At 47.8% G+C, this 23,354-nt stretch overlaps 1 protein-coding gene across 2 annotated transcripts in view; it reads right to left on the reverse strand.

Annotated features, from left to right (window-relative positions):
- Positions 1 to 19,034, reverse strand: part of LOC119179992 (fatty acid synthase-like) — an 81,356-nt gene extending 62,322 nt beyond the window's left edge. For both annotated transcript variants that reach the window (XM_075868702.1, XM_075868701.1), the window contains exons 1-5: positions 18,491 to 19,034; positions 10,910 to 11,049; positions 8,498 to 8,824; positions 6,619 to 6,819; positions 4,064 to 4,186 (exon numbers count right to left, since the gene is read on the reverse strand). In XM_075868702.1, the coding sequence (XP_075724817.1) occupies positions 4,064 to 4,186; positions 6,619 to 6,819; positions 8,498 to 8,824; positions 10,910 to 11,049; positions 18,491 to 18,504 (805 nt within the window). In that variant the 5' untranslated portion in view covers positions 18,505 to 19,034. The remainder of the gene's footprint in view (positions 1 to 4,063; positions 4,187 to 6,618; positions 6,820 to 8,497; positions 8,825 to 10,909; positions 11,050 to 18,490) is intronic.
- Positions 19,035 to 23,354: the final 4,320 nt, after the last annotated feature.

Here is a 23,354-nt window from a genome sequence, read left to right on the forward strand (position 1 = left end):
CATTATTTCAGTCGGCGCTCCTAAATCACCTGACTTGGAAGGCGTCGTTGAAGGCAGTCAGCATCTGTTGGTCACCCGAAATATTTGCGTCACAAGAGGAATTGCAGAGCTGCGGGGAGGCAAAGCGACGGTTATGCTCACGAATTTTAGCAATGAGTACAAACATGTGAACAAAGGAACAACGGTCGCATACATCGAAGAAATTGTCGAAGCCACCAGCGCTTTCGCCCTCGCAGATTCTGCGGAACCTGCTCAGAGGAACCAAGCCCCTCCCATAGCTTTCGACGTCAATCCCAGACTTCCGAACGATAAGCAAGAACAGCTCAAGGCCCTGCTCCTGCAATACGAAGATTGCTTTTCGTCGTCATCGAAAATTCGGCAGACCCCAATCACGAAACATCGCATCATAACCGAAGAAAATGCCAGACCACTCCGTCAGAGTCCGTACAGGGTTTCGACGCGAGAACGTGAGGCCATGAAGAGACAAGTTGATGAAATGCTGCGGGATGGCATTATCCAGCCGTCCAAGAGTCCATGGGCATCCCCCGTGGTGTTAGTGAAGAAAAAGGATGGGACCCTACGTTTCTGCGTCGATTATCGCCGCCTGAACAAAATCACAAGAAAGGACGTGTATTCTCTCCCACGAATAGACGACGCACTTGATCGGCTCCATAACGCCAAGTACTTTTCGTCAATGGACCTCAAGACTGGCTATTGGCATATCGAAGTCGACGAAAGAGACCGAGAGAAGACGGCGTTTATAACACCGGACGGCCTTTTCGAGTTTAAGGTGATGCCCTTCGGCCTTTGCTCAGCGCCTGCAACTTTTCAACGTGTTATGGATACAGTACTGGCAGGATTGAAGTGGCAGACTTGCCTTGTGTACTTCGACGACGTCGTCGTGTTTTCCTCGAGTTTCGACGAGCATCTTCGGCGCCTTGAAGCTGTACTTCAAGCCATCAAGACTTTCGGACTCACATTGAAGCCAGAAAAGTGCATATTCGCGTATGAGAAGCTCTTGTTTCTGGGGCACGTTATCAGCAAGTCTGAAGTTCATCCCGATCCACGGAAGACAGCCGCCATCGCCGACTTCCCGCCGCCCACTGACAAGAAAGCCGTGCGCCGATTTCTGGGCCTGTGTGCCTATTATAGGCGGTTCGTGAAAAACTTCGCCCGCATCGCCGATCCTCTCACTAACCTTACCAAGGCCGACGTGGAGTTTAAGTGGGAAACGCCGCAGGAACACGCTTTCCAGGAGCTTAAACATCGCCTCCAGACGCCTCCGTTACTTGCCCATTTCGACGAATTCGCCGAGACAGAAATACATACTGACGCAAGCAGCGTAGGTCTTGGCGCCGTTCTTGTGCAGAAGGCTGACGGACTTTAAAGGGTTATTAGTTACGCCAGCCGATCGCTATCCAAAGCAGAAGCAAATTATTCCACAACAGAAAAGGAGTGCCTCGCCATCATCTGGGCTACGTCAAAATTTCGCCCCTACCTCTACGGCAGGCCCTTCAAAGTTGTAAGCGATCACCACGCATTGTGTTGGCTAGCCACCTTGAAGGACCCTTCAGGTCGCCTCGCACGATGGAGCCTGAGACTTCAAGAATATGACATTACTGTCATTCACAAGTCCGGCAAAAAACACTCCGACGCCGACTGTCTCTCTCGTGCGCCTGTAGACCAACCGCTACCCGACGACCCGGAGGACGACTACTTCTTAGGAACGATAACTACCGACGACTTCGCTGAACGACAGAGGGCCGACCCGGAACTTAGGGCCCTAATAGAATACCTCGAAGGCCGGACCGCCGAAGTCCCGAAGGTATTCAAGCGCGCACTTGCGTCGTTCTTTCTACGAAACGGTCTTCTACAAAAGAAAAACTTTTCACCGCTTCGAGCTAAGTACCTCCTTGTGGTGCCTTCAGCTCTGCGACCAGAACTCCTGCAGGCCCTGCACGACGATCCGACGGCAGGGCACCTCGGTGTTTCTCGCACGCTCGCGAGGATACAAGAAAGGTACTACTGGCCACGTCTTACCACCGACGTCACTCGTTATGTGAGGACATGCCGGGACTGTCAGCGACGCAAGACACCGCCGACAAGGCCAGCGGGACTTCTGCAGCCAATTGATCCACCTTGCCGACCTTTCCAGCAGATTGGTATAGACCTACTGGGGCCGTTCCCGACGTCGGCTTTCGGAAACAAGTGGATCGGGGTAGCTACCGACTACCTCACCCGCTACGCAGAGACAAAAGTCCTGCCAAAAGGCAGTGCATCCGAGGTAGCTAAGTTCTTCGTCGAAAATATCGTACTACGTCATGGCGCCCCGGAGGTCCTTATCACCGACAGAGGAACGGCATTCACTGCCGACTTAACTCAAGCGATCTTGGCATACAGCCAAACAAACCACCGCCGGACGACAGCGTACCACCCACAGACCAACGGCCTCACCGAGCGGCTTAACAAGACGATCGCCGACATGCTGTCAATGTACGTCGATGTCGAACACAAGACGTGGGACGCCATTCTTCCGTATGTGGCCTTCGCATACAACACGGCGGTGCAGGAGACGACGCAGATATCTCCATACAAATTGGTCTACGGAAGGAGCCCGGCAAGGACGCTCGATGCCATGTTACCCAACGTCACCGACGAAGAAAACCTCGATGTGAGCGAGTACCTTCAACGCGCCGAAGAAGCCCGACAACTTGCGCGTCTCCGTATCAAAAATCAACAGACGACCGACAGCCACCGTTACAACCTTCGACGACGCTTCGTGGAATACCAGCCCGGTGAACGTGTTTGGGTATGGACGCCGATACGCCGACGTGGACTAAGTGAAAAGCCTCTTCGACGGTACTTCGGACCTTACAGGGTGGTTCGACGTCTCGGCCCGCTTGATTACGAGGTTGTCCCCGACGGCATCACGAACTCTCAACGACGCCGATCGCGAACTTAAGTCGTACATGTCGCGCGCCTCAAGCCGTTTCATGCGCGTTAACAAACTGAACCAGTGTTTTTTTGTATTATTGTTGTATCGGAATTTATTCATTGTACTTTGTTGCATTATTATTGTACTTTCATCTTTAGTTAAAGCATCGGGACGATGCCTTTTTTCTGAGGGGGGCAATGCCACGTTCCATTCCCCAAGTTTTTGTTATCGTCCAAAAACACCACACGATTCTCAGCGCAAACCGCGCCTGCAGTTTTCTAGAAGGTTCCGGACTGTAGTAGATCAATTAGATAAGATCACGCCCACTGTGCGAACGGTACAGATTGTTCTGGAAGCTACGCCACCGCCAGCGATAACGCTAGAACATTCGACGGCAAGAGTATAAATGCCGACGCGCTTCGCCGCTTGTCAGTTGTTGATCGAAGGCCGACGCTGCGCTCGCCGCTATCAGTCCGAGACTGCTATCTGCGCAAGACTGCTGCTGTAATTAGACTTTCCCTTTACCGGGCACAGGTTCGCCCAAATAAACAGTTAAATCCCAACACGAAGTTTCCTGTCTTCGGCGGCGTCACGACCCCGTGACAATATTGACGAACAGTTTCAATTTTTTTTTCGTGTTATTTTTTTCGTATTTTGGCCGCATTGTATCAAAGAAATTTGCTGAAACCTCGCATGTTGAGTAGCTGGTTGCCGCATAAACTTGTATTTTTACTAATTGGGAATCAGGTGGCTGTGGGACGTTAAACCTTACATATCAATCGAAGTTTTTAATAGATGGAGTGAGAACGGTGACGTCACGGTGACGTGCGCGATGATTTCAATGTGTTGTTACCCCCCCCCCCCCACATGTTTTTCTTTTTTTTCGCACGTTTTCGCACTCGGCAAGCGTAATCTCCCAGCAAGCGCTGTGTTTTTTGGTATCGTGTAAAATCAGTTTACTGATGCGAGAAAAGGTCAGGTTAAACGCTGCGCTACATATTCAATAAACTTGATTTGAATGTTTAGTACACTCATCGACTCGGTATTGACACTGATCTCTGTTAGCTCACGTTAGCGTTCGATAGTGCAATCACGCAAAAAAAACATTCAAACCATTGCGTCACCCACCTTCCGGTTTGTAGCCGTCCACGTTAACCCTGACGTTGACGATCTTGGCGTAAATGCGTCGGGCCTCGGATGACTTCTGCACAAAGAAGGCTCCAACGGCTTCACTGCGAACATAACCATTGCCTGCGAATAAAAAGTAGCTCGTTTGCGCATCACGTAGATAGTTTCGCGGCACTTTCCGATGAGTACAGTACGAAGCGCCAATCACTGCTGTGTTTCTGTTGGTGTTTGTGTGCATATCGTGCGCACAGAGAGTGGCAGCCCTCTCCCCACCCCGTCACCTATAGGTGGGGGACGGGGCGCTATGTCAACCCCACGCATTGACATAGTAGGGACGAGGCGCAATGTCAGTCCCACGCATTGACAAAGTTGGGACGGGGTGCAATGTCAGTGCCACGTAATGACATAGTACGGCTGGGGCGCAAAGTCAGCCCCACGTATTAACATAGTAGGGACGGAGTGCGACGTCAGTCCCACGTATTGACATAGTAGGGCCGAGGCGCAAAGTCAGCCTCACGCATTGACATAGTAGGAACGGGGTGCAAAGTCAGCCCCACGCATTGACACAGTAGCGACGGGGTGCAATGTCAGTCCCACGCATTGGCATAATAGAGACGGGGTGCAATGTCAGTCCCACCTATTGACATAGTAGGGACGGGGTGCAATGTCAGTTCCCCGTAATGACATAGTAGGGAAGGGGTGCAATGTCAGTCCCACGCATTGACATAGTAGGGATGGGGTGCAATGTCAGTTCCACGTATTGACATAGTAGGGACGAGGTGCAATGTCAGTTCCACGCATTGACGTAGTAGGGAAGGGGTGCAATGTCAGTCCCACGCATCGACGTAGTAAGGACGGGGTGCCATGTCAGTCCCACGTATTGACATAGTAGAGACGGGGTGCAAAGTCAGCCTCACATATTGACATAGTATGACCGCAGTGCAATGTGAGCCCCTTATATTGACATAATAGGGAGGGGGGCGCTGCGACGTACCTTCGCCCCCCCCCCACCCTGAAGGGGAACTGTGAGTACGCCTATGGGTGTGTGTGCGTGTTCGGTCATTTATTTTTCCGCGCTCGTAGAACAAAAATTCCTTTAGTACAGTGATGTTCTTGTCTGTCTTCTCTTCGACCCCCGTTTTCTATCCCCCTGCTCGGTGAGGTGTGGGCTCTGCACCGGACACCTCCATTGAATATAAGATTTTGAAGTGTATTGTCTTTTTTGTCTGTATATTTGGTTGAACGATGTTCTTTGTTACCCTAAACACTAACTACTGGGTCCAATTGAACTTCTCCTGTTAAGAAACGGCTACGCAATACACACCAAACGATGAGCGCTGTACAACAACATTTACTTGGAATATACGCGTATATGAGTACTGTCCAATACAACACGCCGTTCTCGAGGCATGCGTCGAAAGGCCCGCTCTTTACCGAAAATGATTACAGAGGCAATGCTAACGCAAGACTTCCCGACATAGAGCGGCCGCTTTTTACGCGTGCACCGATAATGACGTACGTTGTCAATCGGACAGCCTACAAATTACAGACGAATATTTTTTTTCTTTCGAAGTTCAGCGCTCGCTTTCGTCGTCTCGCTTCATCCAGAATTTAAAAAATCATGTGCCACAAGTTCCAGAGTATTGTTACTGCACTGTTGTTACCATTACTAGGGTTGCAGCTCGGACTGGGTGATACCTGCGCGAAGTTGTGACAGGGCACACAAGATGAAGAAGGCACGGCAATACGGCTGACTTGCTAAAGATTTCATTTTTCGAGATGTGGGAGCATGCATAACTTGGCAGTCCCGAATAGAAAGAAGAGCAACAGTGCCTCTCGTCGACTTGCACCATCGCTGAAGGCCACAAACACGTGGTATACATATACGACCCATTGTACGTTTTTGTGAGATTTCTTTATGTGAAAGGGTCAGACACGACATATGCTCACACAGTTAGCCTTCATACGTTCTATTCTTATTTTCTTTCTTAGTTATTACTATTTCTGATTTCTATTTTCTTGTTTAATTTCTGATTTTTTTATTGTGACGGTTTACGTGTGCCCATATGTCGAAAAATACAATCAGTTCTAACAGCAATAATAAGTGTTGGGGTTTAACGTCCCAAAACCACCATATGATTATGAGAGACACCGTAGAAGAGGACTCCGAAAATTTTGACCTCCCCCAGGGTTCTTTAAAGTTCAAGGGTTTCAAGCATTGCCGCATTCATCAAAAGTGCGGCCGGTGCGACCTGAAAAATCAGCTGTAAGACAGCGCTGTAGTCGTACCTTCTTCATCTTGTGCGTCCTGTCAGAACTTTGGGCAGTTTTTTTTCCTTGTCACCATTAACCCGTACTGTTAGCAGTAACCTGAACTGTCACCGTTACTTGGGCTGTCGTTACTAGAGTCTATAGGCTTCGCTGTGGTGAAGTCTTTGAAGAACAGATATAATACAGTTCTCCCTACTCAGGTACAGGGTGCCATAAGTCGTTCACCCCATCATTCTAAACGCAAGAACGTACCGCGCTGAGGCCTGCGAGAGGACGCCACTCACCGTCAACATCGAAGGCCTTGCACTTCCCTTCGGGCGACAGCATGGTCAAGTTGTTGAAGTTGACCGAAGCCGCGGGCTCCAGCGTGACATTGCTTGCCGCCACGAGGGCCGCCTCACAGCGTCCCGACCGCAGGGCCAGCACAGCCTCATGCAAAGCGGTCATCGCCGACGAGCAGGCCGTGTCAACGGCGAGGCTCGGACCTGTAAAGTGTCGCATAGCCAGCGCTGGAACTACAGTTACTGTCGACCCGACACGAGTTTTTTTTTTTTTCGAAGCACTCTTAAGCACTGTCCTGGCTCTGTGGTGATATACTTGACTGCGATGCAGAACACCTGGGTTCGATTAAAACTCGAACCACCGTTGTTATCCTTGGCACCCATCGGAATTTTTTCGCTTGCCCAAAGCGCTAGCACAAGATTTTTTGAGGCACGGGATCCTGAAATCTATCGTCTTGTGATTTGCAGGGTATATTATCGCCGTTCCTGAATCGATGTAAACTGAATCACCTGCGTAGAGCGTGTGTCCGAATTCCATGGGCACAAGTATTGGGATATGTGTCGTATGTGGCCTAGAAAACGAGCTTCAACGGCGTACGCGACCAACATTCATGTTCACGTTATTCATGCGATGGCCCGTTAATCATGTTCGGGATACAATAACAACACCCAGTGATGCTAATTATGGTACATGCAAATTCGAAAAGACGGAGCAATGTAGCTATTCGGGCGAGTTGGTCGTGGCGCTCGCGTCGTCTGTTCTTTCTTTCTCCTTTTGTCTTTGTGTGCGCTGTTTTATTAGTGAGGACACAGCCACTAGAGCACAAAGTCGTCGGTAGGTAGGTAGACAGGCAGGTAGGTAGGTGTGCAGGTAGGTAGGTAGGCGGGTAGGTAGGCAGGTAGATAGGCGGATAGATGATAGATAGATAGATAGATGATAGATAGATAGATAGATAGATGATAGATAGATAGATAGATAAATAGATAGATAGATAGATAGATAGATAGATAGATAGATAGATAGATAGATAGATAGATGATAGATAGATAGATAGATAGATAGATAGATAGATAGATAGATAGATAGATAGATAGATAGATAGATAGATAGATAAATAGATAGGCGGATAGATAGATAGATAGATAGATAGATAGATAGATAGATAGATAGATAGATAGATAGATAGATAGATAGATAGATAGATAGATAGATAGAGAGATAGATAGATAGATAGATAGATAGATAGATAGATAGATAGATAGATGTAAATGGTATAATGCACCTGTGATACCCAAATAAATGTTTCGCAATTGAAAATGACACAAGCGGACATAACCAAGAACTTGTTGGCGGAAGGACTTGTTGGTGTACAGGCCGAATAAATTCTCTAATTCCATTTCTCTCTGCAAAGCACAAATACCTGAGTGACCGAGTAATGAAAAGAAAGAGAGACAGAAAGAGTAAAACCATTATTTTCGGCAGACTGCTGAGCTAGGCTTTCACGTCGGAGCTAACAGACCATGTTTCCCAGCAGCTTCCTCAGCCTGCTGGGTGGTCCACAGGTCCCTTTTAGAAAATATCAACTCTCATTGCGTCATTCCCTACAGGCACTCTGCTCGATTTAATTTTTTCTTAAGAGGAGACCGTAAAAATTAACCTTTGGAAATGCAGAGCACAAGAGCGTTATTCTGTCGGATAAATTTCGGTCCTTTACGCGAATGGTCACGCCAGCAGTCTGTGCGCACGTGAATTCACGAGGAAATAATCACTCGATTAGGTATACATGTGCAAGGGATATCAATCGTAAATTTTGGCTCCCCCTTTAGGTGATTAGAGGAGCCCTCGCCAACCGTGAACCCGTGTAAACTCCACGCCGCTCACCGTGAAAGTCGAGCGAGTACGAGATCCTGTTGGCGAACAAGGCCCGACACCCTCCGAGCATGGCGTACCCGTCCAGCTTCTTCGGGTCCAACATGAACGCGTCGGCAGACTCGGAGTTCGAGGTGCCCACGAAGACGCCGATGTTGCGGCCCCGCAGATTGTCCGGGTCGTAGCCGGCGTCCACGATGGCCTCGTACGAGGTCTCCAGCAGCAGGCGGACCTGCGGGTCCAACACGTGGGCCTGCCTGGAGTGCGCGTGGAAGAACTGGGCATCGAAGCGGGACAGGTCGCGGATCTTGCCGTGTCGTCCGGGCAGGCCCAGGTGTCCTGCAAAAAATCGACGAGCTTGAGACGTAATTCCACCATCAGGTTGTCACGTGTGCGTGAACCATCCACACTAAAAGCAAAACCACTTGTCTTCTCGTATTAGAAGAATGTGCCTTTAGCAAGACCAAAATAGGCGCTTGCCACTAGAAGACGCTTCATAAGCGAGGAGAAGTGCCAAGAGAAAGTGCGGTTGAAAACGCCCGCCTTGATGTCCCTGCGTCAAACATCGTGATGTCATAGATTTCGACGGCGTCGACTGAATTTTGCGTAGTTCTTGTTGGGCGAAAACGAAGTACGTTGTCATCTGAGGGACCCCGAAAAAAATTGATGCTTCAGGAAAGCTAATAAAGAGAGCAGGGTATAAGGGTGTCAGCTGCCTATTTTTGCCGTACCAAGAAAATGAAATGGCTTTTCTTACGACGCATTTGGATGCACGATGATTAGATTTCAATATTCATGTTCCAAGATTCACCCATGTAATCTCTTGTGGGATGGTGTGTGCGTATGTGCGAGCTTGATGCGCGGCTATACGGTGTTTTTCATTTCAAATACACGCCAGTCCTGTTGTATCTGTTTTGTCTTCATCGTTTTCACTTTTCTTTTTTCTAATAATGGACCAACTCGCCCAAACCAAGGTTTTGTTTCTAACGGAGTTCCAAGCCGGTTGCGCCGGCAAGGCAGCGGAAAAGCAGGTGGCCCTCCACAGAGGAGGTTAATTCGGCTGGGAGTTGGTATGAAAGAGAGAGAACGCAAATTTTTCCATTGATCCCATTGCGCATAGATGGCACCACAGTTTCACGTGGGACGCTTGCAAGAGGCGTGCGTCGATTTTCTTGTCACACAAGGAGCTTGCATATTTGCTTGGCTCATGTAACATCAAGCGACATATTTGAATTTTCTTTAGCATGCATGCGTGGTGTTGTTACAGCGCTCGTCATATGAAGCCCGTGTTCCAGGCGTCCTCACCTTTAGCACGGCATCAATAGTGCAGTGATTCCAATTAGTTCAGCTTTCCATTTTACTTCATCATACACGTGGGATTCCTTCACTAGCTTGACTCGATTACTCGCTAAAACTGTTTGCCACTCACAGAGGCGCGGCGCCTATACTCTTCGCTGGCAGTCGTGCTCAATATTTTCTGCTCTAGCCAAAAAATACGTTTTCTCACCTGATGTATATACAATGGTTGTTACGAGCTAAGGACTCACCGTTATTACCTGAAACATCAAGATTTTCTGAACAGCGATGATAGAACCTTCGATAAAGTTTACCAAAACGCTTTCGTTTTGCGGCCTGAGATCAGCGACATCAACGCCTGTCGGTATGCAGAAAGTCAACTATCTGAACCCCCGCAATAAGTGCGTGACGTCACAAATATGAGCAAGCGCTATGGTATCTTTGCGGGAGGAACAGTGACGTCTATGGGTGAAGCTGCGAAATTCTCCAAGCTCGTATGCAGAACCCACCGAACATATAGAGTCGCGCTCAACATGACTCGAAACACGGGGGCGTGTGACCTAACGAGTTCAAATATTACGCATGGCTACCACAAACATTGTTTTCCTTGGCTAAACGTGTTTCTCTCAGTTGCGTATGAACCTACATAGAAAAATAATATAACGTTGTTGAAAGAAAAACAAGTTGAAGCGATGCGCAACCTTTGAACTCGTCAAATTGAGCTTGCCTAGTTGCACCTATCTTGCTCATCAAACCTTCAATTGATCCAAACCCGATTTTTCACAGTAGTGGTCTAAGTGGCGGAAAGGAACCTGCCGTTCGACCATATTATCTGGCTGTGCCCACTTAACGACTCCACACGACGCGATCAGCTGGGATGAACGCCTGCGCAGCCCGGATCTCAAGCATCGACGCCAAGCCGTGCAGAAAGCTCGTGTCGTTGCTGAGAGTGACTGATCACCCCCGGGGCCAACGTTGGCGAAGCCGCCGACTTAAACGGGGAGGTCTCTTGGGCTCTTGTAGTCTTGTCCAAAAGGACTACAAAAAAAGCTCTCTGTACCTATGTATGACTCCATCTATGGTAAGTTGTTCAAATATTGCTTGGAACGACTGTATTGCAGAACTTACCGGGAGGCCATCGCAGGTCATCCTCGGTGACCATGTCGACACCTGCATAGAGCTTCTCCTTGAACTCGACGAGGTGGTCAGCTTGGGGAAAGTAGCCTGACAAGCCGGTGATCACTATGTCTTCTTCTGACATTGTTTGCCTGGTGGCAAAATAAAAAAAGTTTATGAGGGTGGTTTTTTAGCAAAAAAAGAAAACGTTCACACCTTTCTACAAGAAACACATCTCTGTTCACCGAGAAGTTGTGTTTATAACTTTTTAAGAGGTGCAGGACTTATGTGAAAACTTTTAACTCACCATGTACTCAGCTAAGCACTATTATTCCCCTCCTCCGCTTTGTCCTTTTTTTAGAAAAAACTATGGACCATCTCGCGGAAGCCCGATGGGATATGCGAGGCAGCAGCGGTGCGCACGGCGTTGACCCGATTGAAACAGGCGTCGACGCGGGTGCGGGAAGAATGTTTTGAAGCGCAACTCGGTGTAGCGTAACTCTAATAAGCGTTTGTTTGAAACGCAAAGACACAAGAGGCGGGACACCTTGAAGACGCTTGCGCTCGGCTTCCTTGGTTCGCGTCTCGTCGGTGTCACCCGCGCGCCGTCTGTATTCTCAAACGCGATCGGTGGTGTCGCTGGTCTTCCAATGCCTACGTTTGCTGTCGGCTTCTCTGGCTCACGCATCGTCGGTGTTGACATCGCCATTCGTGAACGCGATTGGCTTCGCTAACCCTCGCAACACCGGCGACAGCCCGGAAAGGAACGCGCACACTAGCTAGAAGCATGCCGCGACGGCGTCCTGCCCGTCGGCGCAATCGTGCGGCAAGTAGCGGAGCCACAGAACACCTATGCGGAGCGCTGTCCACATTGTCGGCGCCGCGAGAGAAATTCTCTAGTCTAGGCGCACGCGCGCGCGCCGGCTAGCGGCTTGTCGCTGACAGATGGAGAGGGGTGGCGCGGGTGAGACTATGCCCACGTGAGGAGTGGGCCAACGCCGACTAAATTTCAAGGCCGAAAGGCTGCCGCAGTGACGTCAGAGGTTGGGGGCCCAGTTGCCCAACTGAGCATGCTCAGTAAGACTTTTTTTCCACATCTTTTATTCGGCCCAATCAAGCCACAACAGCTGCGAAAGCGGGAGCGTTGGTTCTCCTAAAATGTGTGAACAAAACACAGGCTTTCCACCGCGTTCGCGGCGTAACTGGGCCCCCACCCTCTGACGTCACTGCGGCAGCCTTTCAGCCTTGAAATTTAGTCGGCGTTGAGTGGGCTCGAGCGTTGCGAGTGGTAGAGGGTGAAGCGAGGGAAATCTGACTCGCGGCGAGCGCGCGGCAGGCGAGGAGGACGTGAGCTACTTGGCACCACTCCAACATCTGAGGCGAGGGAAGCGGTGCGGAAGGAGGGACAGTGTGACACAGGCTAGTCAAAGAGCTGCTTCGCATCTAAAACTTGGAACTCGATGCAATATCCTGTACTGGCATGAGACGCTAAATCTATGCGCAGCGGTGAGTGGACGACGCTTCGTTTAAAGTGTCAAATACGACTCATGAAGCTCCAACGTCGCAGCAAATCAGGGGATAGTGGTCCTCAGCCTCTTCGAACAACGAAGGCACTGCTTCAGCCCTTTTTACCGCACCCCACTAACCTCGCTTCACGAAGAACGAAACTGCAACCGTAAAAAAAAAAAAAAGATCTGTAGGCAGTTCACTAGCCAACGCTATTCAATACGAAGCCTGTACTTCCCATAATTCTCATGGGGCTACACGATCGCAGCACCGGATTCTTCCATATTTTTGTATGAAACTCTATGGGCGTCAATAAAGTTGTTTCCTCTCCTCCTCCTCTTCCTCCTTTTATGGTTTTCCTAGCCCGGCGCAGCGTTCGTGTCAGCCAGCGACAGCGGAAGTACGCGGCGCCAGGGGAGCTGCTTTCGCAATGTCCAATTCGTGGACGTGTCCAATTCAGCTTCCCCGCAATGGTTGGACCTGGCGAGCAGCGCACTGCCTGTCTCCGGTCTTTCTCCCGCAACGTCGTTTTGACGCCACGCAGCTTTCACAACTCTTGACACAAATGCTGCCCGAGGAGATCCGCTTTTGGACGCACATCTCTGAGGCTGTGCATAGAATCTAATCACGTTAGCCTTGAACTAGGTTTAACGCGGCCGCTCGCCTGACGCCCCTGCAATGTCTGTACGCAGTCCATGTATCGCTCTTCAAACATCCGAACACGTTCATACGCATGTCCATACCTGTCAAGCTTGTTTAAGAGTCATGTTACTCTATAATTCGTCCACTTAGTTTCTTTTTACGCTAGGAATGTGCTGGCGGGTTCAGTGCGCCGATGTAGTCAAGCGCGCCATGACGTTATTACTTATTGTTTTTTTTGCGTAATTGAATGCTCTCCGGCGAATTGGACACATCCACTAATTGGACACCACCAGAGTAGCTTTTTTTGGTTAACCACGTTACGTGGACGTTAGCTTCAAGCATTCTATACTGCCACGTCGTCTCGACGGATGCGTATTCGCTCTACTTATCACACTATTAGAACACCTATAAACAACTGAGCTCACATTCGAATTGAACAGTATCTTAATCGTCGGTGATTTCTTTTTACCTCCACGTGTCACGTTGCAGAAAAAACGCCAGGCCTGTGCGGAAAGCGCAGCACAGTCACAGCGAAAGCTAGAAGAGCGGCCTTTCAGAGCCTTTCAGGGGCGAAGCTCCTTATGGCGCGGGTCTGTTGCTCCTCCTCTTCCTCCACCACTTCCTCCTCCTCCTTCTCCTCCTCCGTATGTATGTATGTATGTATGTATGTATGTATGTATGTATGTATGTATGTATGTATGTATGTATGTATGTATGTATGTATGTATGTATGTATGTATGTATGTATGTATGTATGTATGTATGTATGTATGTGTGTATGTATGTATGTATGTATGTTTGTGTATGTATGTATGTATGTATGTATGTATGTATGTATGTATGTATGGATGTATGTATGCATGTATGTATGTATGTATGTATGTATGTATGTATGTATGTATGTATGTATGTATGTATGTATGTATGTATGTATGTATGTATGTATGTATGTATGTATGTATGTATACATGTGTATACACGCATGTATGCACGTATGTATGTATGTATGCATGTATGTATATATGTATGTATGTACGCATTCATGTACGCGTGCATGTATGCCTCTGTGTATGCACGTATGTATGTATGCACGCATGCATGTATGTATGCATGTATGCATGTATGTATGTACGTGTATGTATCATGCACGTATGTATGTATGCGCGTATGTACGTACGTGTATGTATCATGCACGTATGTATGTATGTATGTATGTATGTATGTATGTATTTATGTATTTATGTATGTATGTATGTATGTATGTATGTATGTATGTAGCCACCGGTGGCACATACCCGCTCTTGAGCGGGTATGTGCAGCAGGGGTTGTGAGATGGGAGATGGCGGTACTTGAAGGGTTCGCTAGATAGACGCACGGACGGACGCGTGGACGCACGGACGGATGGATGGACGCGTGGACGCACGGACGGACGGATGGACAGACGTACTGGCAGACGGACGGGCGGATGGATGGACCAGCGAACGTATGGACGAATGGACACACGAATGGACGTACGGACAAATGAACGGTCTCACGGACGGACGCGTGGACAGGCGTACGGACGCATGGATTGACGCACGGACGGTCGCGCGGACGGACGGAAGCAAGAACGAAAAGACGGAAGCACGGACGGGCTAATGGACGCTTCGGCCCACTCATCATCATTCACTTCGTGGATATGCTGTGATTTTTTTAGACACTCATTGGGTAACTGCTGAAAGCGCACTTGCTTGATACCACTACGGCATTAATAATAAAAAAATTGGGTAGTAGGCCGGCATTCTATGTGGTATTTTTCGCCATTCTTCTGAGAAGCGTTGTATTCGCTAAACAGTTGCAAGGATTTTTGTGCCAATTGTTCATGCAGTGGCTGAGGACAATGAGGAATAATGCTTGTAGTGGGTATGCGCCACAGTTAATAGGTGAACAAGCACAAGCTTTTGTAATGTGTTGGAGCATTGGACGACCCACCCGTTGCGCTATTCGCATCGTGCGACGACTGGTTGTTCTTTCGCTGTTTCAAACGCTTTATAAGTCGTATTAATGCGACTGCTTTACCGACATCAAGCCTGCCAAAGGCAAGTTTTTCAACCAGTCCCAAGCACCGGCTTGGCTCAGTGGTAGAATACTGGGCTGGTACCCTGCGGACCAGGGCTCGAGCTCCACTGTGTCGTTGGTACTAGGTTTTTTTTTCAATTTCTTGCTATGTGGTTACGGACACCGGCGGCGGCGGCGGCAGACAACAACGGCACTGCGCGTGACCCGAGTTTCGATCTCATAACAGATTTCGCTGTAAAATATTTTATCTCTGCGGCCATCACCTTCTCACAACGGACCAGATTGACCAGTCAAAATATGCGACTCGCACTGACCACAACAGCGTACCACTCTTTGGTCTACGTGCACTAGCTGGACATATCACGCACAAACTAGCTTCAGTTTCGACACGATTGTGACCCATTTGTCCACCGTTCAAAAGCGTTCGTCAAACTCCTGTCAAGCATGACATTCAGTGCCAACGGAATGCGGTCGGGGACTTTCTTTTTTTTTATCTGTATATAATGAAATTCGTTCAAGAGCGTGTTCCGATTTCCTCGTTCACCGATCGAAAACAAAAACATACGTGCACAGTTTTGACATTGGCGTTTCACTGCGCCGATCGAAAAGGAGATCCAACTGTTTTCATGACAGTTTTCTGACGCTTCGTTCTCTCCTTCAAACCCCTGCGTCTGCCTGTGATATATGCCTTTGTATGTCAGGGACAAATAGAGAAAGAGTCGCCTGTCTTTTTTTAACCTATATGTTTTTTTCAAGCCCACAGACATGTGCACAGCATTCTACTACCCAGCACGTGCCAATACGGCACAGTTCGAGAGATTTAGAACCAAGGCCACCGGTTCTTCACCATGGAAGTTTCGGGGAGCCCTTGTGGACCAGAGGAAGGGGTCAGGGACCCGGTGTTGTGAATCAAAAGAATGGCGGGGGAGAGGGGGTCATATAGTAACCCGACATGTAGCACGAAACTGAAGTGCCAAAAAGACAATTCGATTCGCTCAATATAGTGTGCAGCTATATCCAACCTCCCTCTAGTTAGGTTTTTCCAGGCCTTGAAAAATTACGCTCGCCAACATGTGTCGTAGAAAAATGCAACAGACACAAAAATTTTGCGCCTTGTTCTTTTTTCTCTTTTATTTTTTTGAAAGTGGTAGCTTATGACTCGCTTATCACGGCTGGAAATCTCGTTTGCACGAGTGCACGGTGGCCATTTATTTAAGGACGTTTGTAGAGCGCCCAATCGCACTTTCGGAGCGAGGTAGGTTGATAAGTAAACCCGGCTGGCCACGTGACCACGCGTAACTGTGACGTGGGCGCCGCACTGACCAACCAACACTAACTCGTGACGTAGACTTGTTTACGTGGACACCACGTTGATGTCGGCGTCGTGAGGTACTTACTCCCAAGGAGGTTGGCTTCTCCGCATCTCGCTCAGTTGCGTGTCGTGCACTTTAAAATTGGTTTTAAGTCTAGCAAAGGTTACCTTTGCCCTTGATATTTTCTAGATGTCGTGTATGTCTCCACATAAATCTAATTCGCCCCGCCACGGTGGTCTAGTGGTTAGGGTACTCGGCTGCTGACCCGCAGGTCGCGGGATCGAATCCCGGCTGTGGCGACTGCATTTCCGATGGAGGCGGAAATGTTGTAGGCCCGTGTGCTCAGATTTGGGTGCACGTTAAAGAACCCTAGGTGGTCTAAATTTCCGGAGCCTTCCACTGCGGCGTCTCTCATAATCATATGGTGGTTTTGGGACGTTAAACCCCACAAATCAATCAATCAAATCTAATTCAGTCATTACCTCGCCTTCGAAGGTTTGTGCCGGCGCTACTTAAAAAATAAGAAATTGTTGTGAAAAAGATGAAACACAAAGCGGCTCCGCTGCAAGGCACCAATGTTTTGGGGTGAAGCATACCAAAGATCAGAAAGGGGGTATTACAGGCACGTACCCTACACAGCAAAACGATTTTTTCGCGTATTAGTAAAGCCCAATTCCACAATCTCGAAAACACGTATTTTACCGCCACGTGACACTTTGTAAACGAGGAAGCCCATGAAAAGTAAGTACGTGTGAAGACACCGCCACGAGATTTCCGCATCGAACGCCATGACGTAAGAGATTTTTGAAGGCGTCTACTTGGCCTCGCGTAGCTTTCAATCGATAACAATTAAATGCCTTGTACTCTGCGCGTGTCACAGACCGATCATGAGAAGTTTCGGAAACTTTATCGAGCCAAAATGACGAGTATACGAAAAATACACTTTGAAATTTGTTTACGTTACGCGCGAACACTTCAGCGCGAAATTTAAAAACGATTCAACCTTTCTTTTCTCCGCTAATAATGAACATATGATAGTGAAACGTGTGACATCAGAGTTCCCAGAGTGAAGTTTGTCCATCTAAACAAAGTCATTGTTTCTCTGTGGTATACGATCAAGGGAGATACTGTCCCTCCATAAAATGCGTTTTTTTTCTTATTTTTCCTAGGATAGGTTTTGCGGACCTGCACTAATAGCTTCACGGATCTTCAGGGGTCTGGGATCTACCAACCCGTACTTGAGAACCATTGATAAGGGCGATAACTCTCCGTATCGTGACACATCAGTGTATTTCAGCTGTCATCACTGTCTAAAACAGATATATCTGTAACTCTGCATAATAAAGAATTACGGCTGCGCTTAACGCTATGTACCTGAGTTTGCACCCCCCTTATATGATAAAGAGGGTGCCACCCCCACCGCCCCATTTCAAGGTGAGCTCGCCTACTTCTGTGTTCACCTTGTTTGGAAACATAACCATGAAACAAAAATTGTATTTCACAATCGGCGCCCAGATTCGAGTCAAATTGGAGATCGGCATCCACATGTTGTTAGAATCTGGCAGCAAACGTATTTCAGAAATGACCTGTATACATATGAAAGTTTTCTTTCATATAGAAAGAAAGAAAGAAAGAAAGAAAGAAAGAAAGAAAGAAAGAAAGAAAGAAAGAAAGAAAGAAAGAAAGAAAGAAAGAAAGAAAGAATCATGTCAAGTAGGATATGCTAACTTTAGCTTGCCTCCCGTTTTTACGATTTAAGTCAAGACCTTGATTGATTGATTTGTGGGGTTTAACGTCCCAAAAACCACTATATGATCATGAGAGACGCCGTAGTGGAGGGCTCCGGAAATTTCGACCGCCTGGGGTTTTTTAACGTGCACCCAAATCTGAGTACACGGGCCTACGACATTTCCGCCTCCATCGGAAATGCAGCCGCTGCAGCCGGGTTCGATCCCGCGCCCTGCGGGGCAGCAGCCGAGTACCTTAGCCACTAGACCACCGCGGCGAAGCTTAAGTCAAGGCCTCCTGACTTCTTTTTTTCTCAATTAGTTGCCATTATTTTTCGAAACCTCACCTCTTTTGTGGCATCTACAGTGCAGGATATCTCGCACTGTGTCGTTTGGCACGGCACTCGATGTTCGAATCCCTCGCTGCAACGAGGCCAGATCCGGCCAAATCCCAGAAACGATGCCCAAACAGAGGTTTTGAAGCAAGAATGCTGCACAGAGCAATCAACGAAGTGGAGTGGTTTCGTCACTGTCCGATTCTTAATATGCTTCCGATCTCCACGCCACCTGGTGACTGAGACGCAAAAGTAGGTCACCACACGGAATTGCGCAGGGAGTGAAGTTTGTCACGTCTCTGGAAGGTCAAATCCAGCTGTCAGGCTGGATCTAAACGTTGGTGCCATATTTTGGAACCCCGGCATATAAAAATAACAGCCGGCACTTTGCTCATATATTGAACAAATCAAAAACCCACTTTCGATTGTATTCGCTACTAAGTGAAACACGTGTGGATGACATTTTCAATAGCATGCGTACATTCCGCCATGTTTTTTTTTTAATTCTTGTGTCAATTCACTCCACTAGTTTTATAAATGACAAATCGCCACTATTTATCGGTTCTATAGGCGATAAATTTGTCTCATCTATTACTGTCTATTGGTACCAATACGCACCAATAACTGTCGCCCATACATATATAATACATATTTATTGATCCTATAGGGGACAAATAGGTGTCTCCTATTGAGCCCTAATGGTGCCAAAGCGTGTCTATTGATTCTATGAGTGACAAATAGCTACAAACTATGGGCACCTTATTGGTCTTATCGGTGACAAATAGATGTGGTCAATGTGTGTGTGTGTGTGTGTGCGCGCGCGCGCGCGTGTGTGTGTGTGTGTGTGTGTGTGTGTGTGTGCGTGTGTGCGTGTGCGCGTGTGTGCGTGCGTGTGCGTGTGTGCGTGTGCGTGTGCGCGTGTGCGTGTGCGCGTGTGCGTGTGTGCGTGTGCGCGCGTGTGCGTGTGTGTGTGTGTGCGTGTGTGTGTGTAAATAGTATTGAAATAGGACCTACAAAGTAGTTCCCATACAGCTCTTATAGGCCCAATACGATTTCCCTAATTTCCCTATCGTGCCAATAGATTTGTCTGCTGGCACTTTCGCTAGTGTTACGACCTAAGAACACACGCACGTACGTGCGTGTGTGACACATTGATAGTTTTAGTGTCGCTTAAAATACATTACGAAATACGAATACCTCTTGTCGCCGGTTCTTCTTGACCAATGGTCGGGGCTTCCCGCTGTTGCGTTGGCAGTGGCTGAGTATTGAAAACACTGCGTCAGGCTTCGACATTCCTTTTTCATTTGTAGCGTCATTTCGGCGAAGAGTGAACGCTCGCAAACAAAGTCGTCACCTTTGAAGTGTGCCGAACAAAGTGCGGCTCTCTTCGATGGCTGCCAATCATTTCGCTCAACTGCGATAGTCCACAGCTTTGGGAGCTTTACGCCTTTCGAAATAACGTGAAAGCTGGTCCCGGGGGTGGCACACGTGTTCAAGCAGCCCGTAGCCAAGCATTTCGTTGGCAGCTCCAGCATTGAACGCTTTCTAAACCAGCCGCTCGCGGTCGGGGGCCAGACAGACCAGAGTAATTTCGGGGCCCAGAGGTACGCTCACCCACCAGCAGCGGCGGGCTTTTAGCAACGCCACGTCCGACTTGCCTGGGTACTCCGCTAGAGATCTGCATTATCGGTTATACGACAATCGGACCACCGATTACAAACTATATTGTTGATAATACAGTCAAAGTCGCCGGCCTGGTGGTCTTTGTATTTCGCTGCCATCTGCAATAACAAAAAAACGCAAATAATTGAGACGTGAAATTAGAAAGTGCCTAATCGGAAGTTTCGCTAACAGATAGACTATTTCTCTACAAATATTTCGCGACTAGCTTCGTTGTTTCAAAAGTGACCCCGGCTCAAATTTTTTTTTTCAGTTTTGCGTCATATAAGCTGGTCGTAGAGGCACGGCGTTAGGAACTAGAAGTGTGTAGCCAACTGACAACCCTTGACCCAGCCTGGCAAGCCGCTGTAGCCCTCGAGGACCTGGAAGGGGAGAAGCGCCCCAACATAGTCGCAAACAACATAAATTTCAACATGTTTCGTATTTTATTCTTTCTCCTTTTAACCATCAGATTTTGAGCCATCCGTCCATAGTGGGTCAGTCACATCGAAAAGGAGCAAAGGACGAAGCAAGCAAACGATATTCAGGCAACCAAGCGTATACCATCGTGATATTCAATCAAAAAAAAAGAAAAAAAAATATTTATTACTCCCCAGGGCAGAGTGAAGTAAACGCAGCTGAGTGCTAATTCATAACACCTCAAATCTCAAAATTGCTCAACTTGATTTTTTTTTCTCGTTTGCTCTTTTTATGTTGTTTTTATTTTTACATTAATCTCATTATAATACCAATTCATTAAACATTGTTAAAATGATTACAGAAAAACTGCACTACACTTTCTTAGCCAATCCCCCTGAGTGGGTATGAGCCAGCCTCCCAGGGAAACAAACAAACAAAATCAGAAACAATAGGGCACTATTTTTTATTATGTCGCCGATGCAGATTGCTCAGGCAAACACTCTTAGTCCTCCCATTCGCTAGCCTGGGGCTGAACTTCACTATAGAAAATATAGTTTCCTTTGGTGCTTCCGATCTGGACTTCAGCCACGACAGCGTTTTCTATGCATGTTGCAAGTGCCTTAATGAAAGTAAAAGAATTAAGGTTTTAATTGCGTGATTATTATTCCTGCATGAATGAGAAATGTTGATATGTCACTTTGAAATCGGCACAGCATTACGAGGTGGAGGTCAATGATGCCGTATATGACTTCTGCGTCATGATTATCATGTTTGAATGTGTCGTTTACCTTCGCCTTCTATTGACGTCACGTGATAGTAAGTTTAGTATATGTGGAGCTAGCGAAACGGCCGCGATGATGCTATGAGCATGGTATGTTGTCATGTTCTTACATGACACGCGCGTCAGGATTATCATGTCTGCATGTCAGGATTATCATGTTTACATCAGTCATATACTTCGTCATTCATTGACGTAACGTAACACCAAATTTGGTATATGTGGAGCTAGCAAAATGGCCGCGAGCGCATCATGAAGGGTTCAGTATACTCCAATGTAGCATTGACGCGCGCGCACGCTAGACACAGCGACGCGACGTTAGCAAAACGCGAGCACTGTATGGTCTGACGCCAGGCGCGACCAGCGTCCGTCGACGCGCCCCAATGGCAACCGGCGCGACATGCGACATGCTGCGCATTTCGCGCCGATGCTATAGAGTAGCATCACTCCATTCCGAGGCGTTACCCACACAACAGTGCGTCTCCCTCTTTTCGTGATGAAGGGACGCCGGACGCGCTGAAACGCGCATGCGTCAAGGCAACACAGCGCTGCGCACGCCTGCGAGTAGATGGCAGCACCGGTGCATGGCGTGGCAACGCAGGAGTGACGCGGCAAAATGAACGCCGGCCAGCATGCGCACCGCGTCACATCGAAATGTATTGGCGCCTGGACTGTGGCATGTAGTCACGTTCCCACATGACAAGCCTCTCATGATTATCATGTTTGCACCAGTCGCATGCGTTCGTCATCCATTGACGTCACGTAATACCCAATTTGGCATATTTGAATCTATAACGGCCGCGGGCGCATCATGAGTGTGGCATGTAGTGATGTTACGTGACATGCATGTCGTGATGATCATGTTTGTAGGTGTAATTTACCTATGTCGTCCGTTCGCGTCGCGTAATAATGAGTTTGGCACATGTGAAGCTAGCGAAACAGCCGCGAGTGCATCATGAGCGTGGCATGTAGTCATGTTGTTACATGACACGCATCTCACGTTTATCATGTTTGCACCAGTATCATACCTTCGTCATCTATTTACGTTCCTTAATACCAAATTTGGCATAAGTGAAGCTAGCGAAACGGCCGCGAGTGCTTCATGAGCGGGGCATGTAGTCATGTTGTTAAATGACACGCATGTCATGATTTTCATGTTAGGGTCTGTTGCTTGTGTTCGCCATCCAATCATATCATAACATACCAGTTTTGAAACATGCCATGTGAACGAAACCGCCGCAAGAGCTGCAGGACCATGGAATGTAAATCATGACATTCTTGACATACATGTCATGATTTTCATGTTATGACTAGTTAAATATGTTCTTCGTACAGTCATGTTATGTCATACCAAGTTTAGTATTGATACCATTATCGGAATGGCCAGGAGAGCTAAATGTCGTAAGCGGCTGGACAGACAGACAGACAGACAGACAGACAGACAGACAGACAGACAGACAGACAGACAGACAGACAGACAGACAGACAGACACACAGACACACAGACAGACAGACAGACAGACAGACAGACAGACAGACAGACAGATAGATAGATAGATAGATAGATAGATAGATAGATAGATAGATAGATAGATAGATAGATAGATAGATAGATAGATAGATAGATAGATAGATTCCTTCCTCCGTGGGAGAGCTGAAAGTATAGCTGAAAGCTATCCCGTGTACCTCACATTGTACAGCAATAAACAAAGCATAGAGTTTCCTAAAATTAACTAGAGGGGACTCTGGCACTGCGATCGTTCAGCGACCATGGTAATGATGGGTAGTACACACATTTGCCTAGTCTTCGTACTTGCGGGCGGTGAATCATACTTGCGGCTTCGTTTATTGCTGTGTTTCGGTTTTGAAAAAAAAAGATTCAACCCTTTTGTACTCGTGACCCGATTTGGAAAGGTAAGTCTAAAAAGAATAAGATGGTGAAGCGCAACCGCTGAACCTTTGCTAATATTTGTTTCGTGAGAAAACAGCTCCAAGCTGCACGAACACACACCGAGCCAA

The sequence above is a fragment of the Rhipicephalus microplus genome, chromosome 7 (genome assembly GCF_043290135.1).
Source record: "Rhipicephalus microplus isolate Deutch F79 chromosome 7, USDA_Rmic, whole genome shotgun sequence".
Taxonomy (NCBI): Eukaryota; Metazoa; Arthropoda; class Arachnida; order Ixodida; family Ixodidae; genus Rhipicephalus; species Rhipicephalus microplus.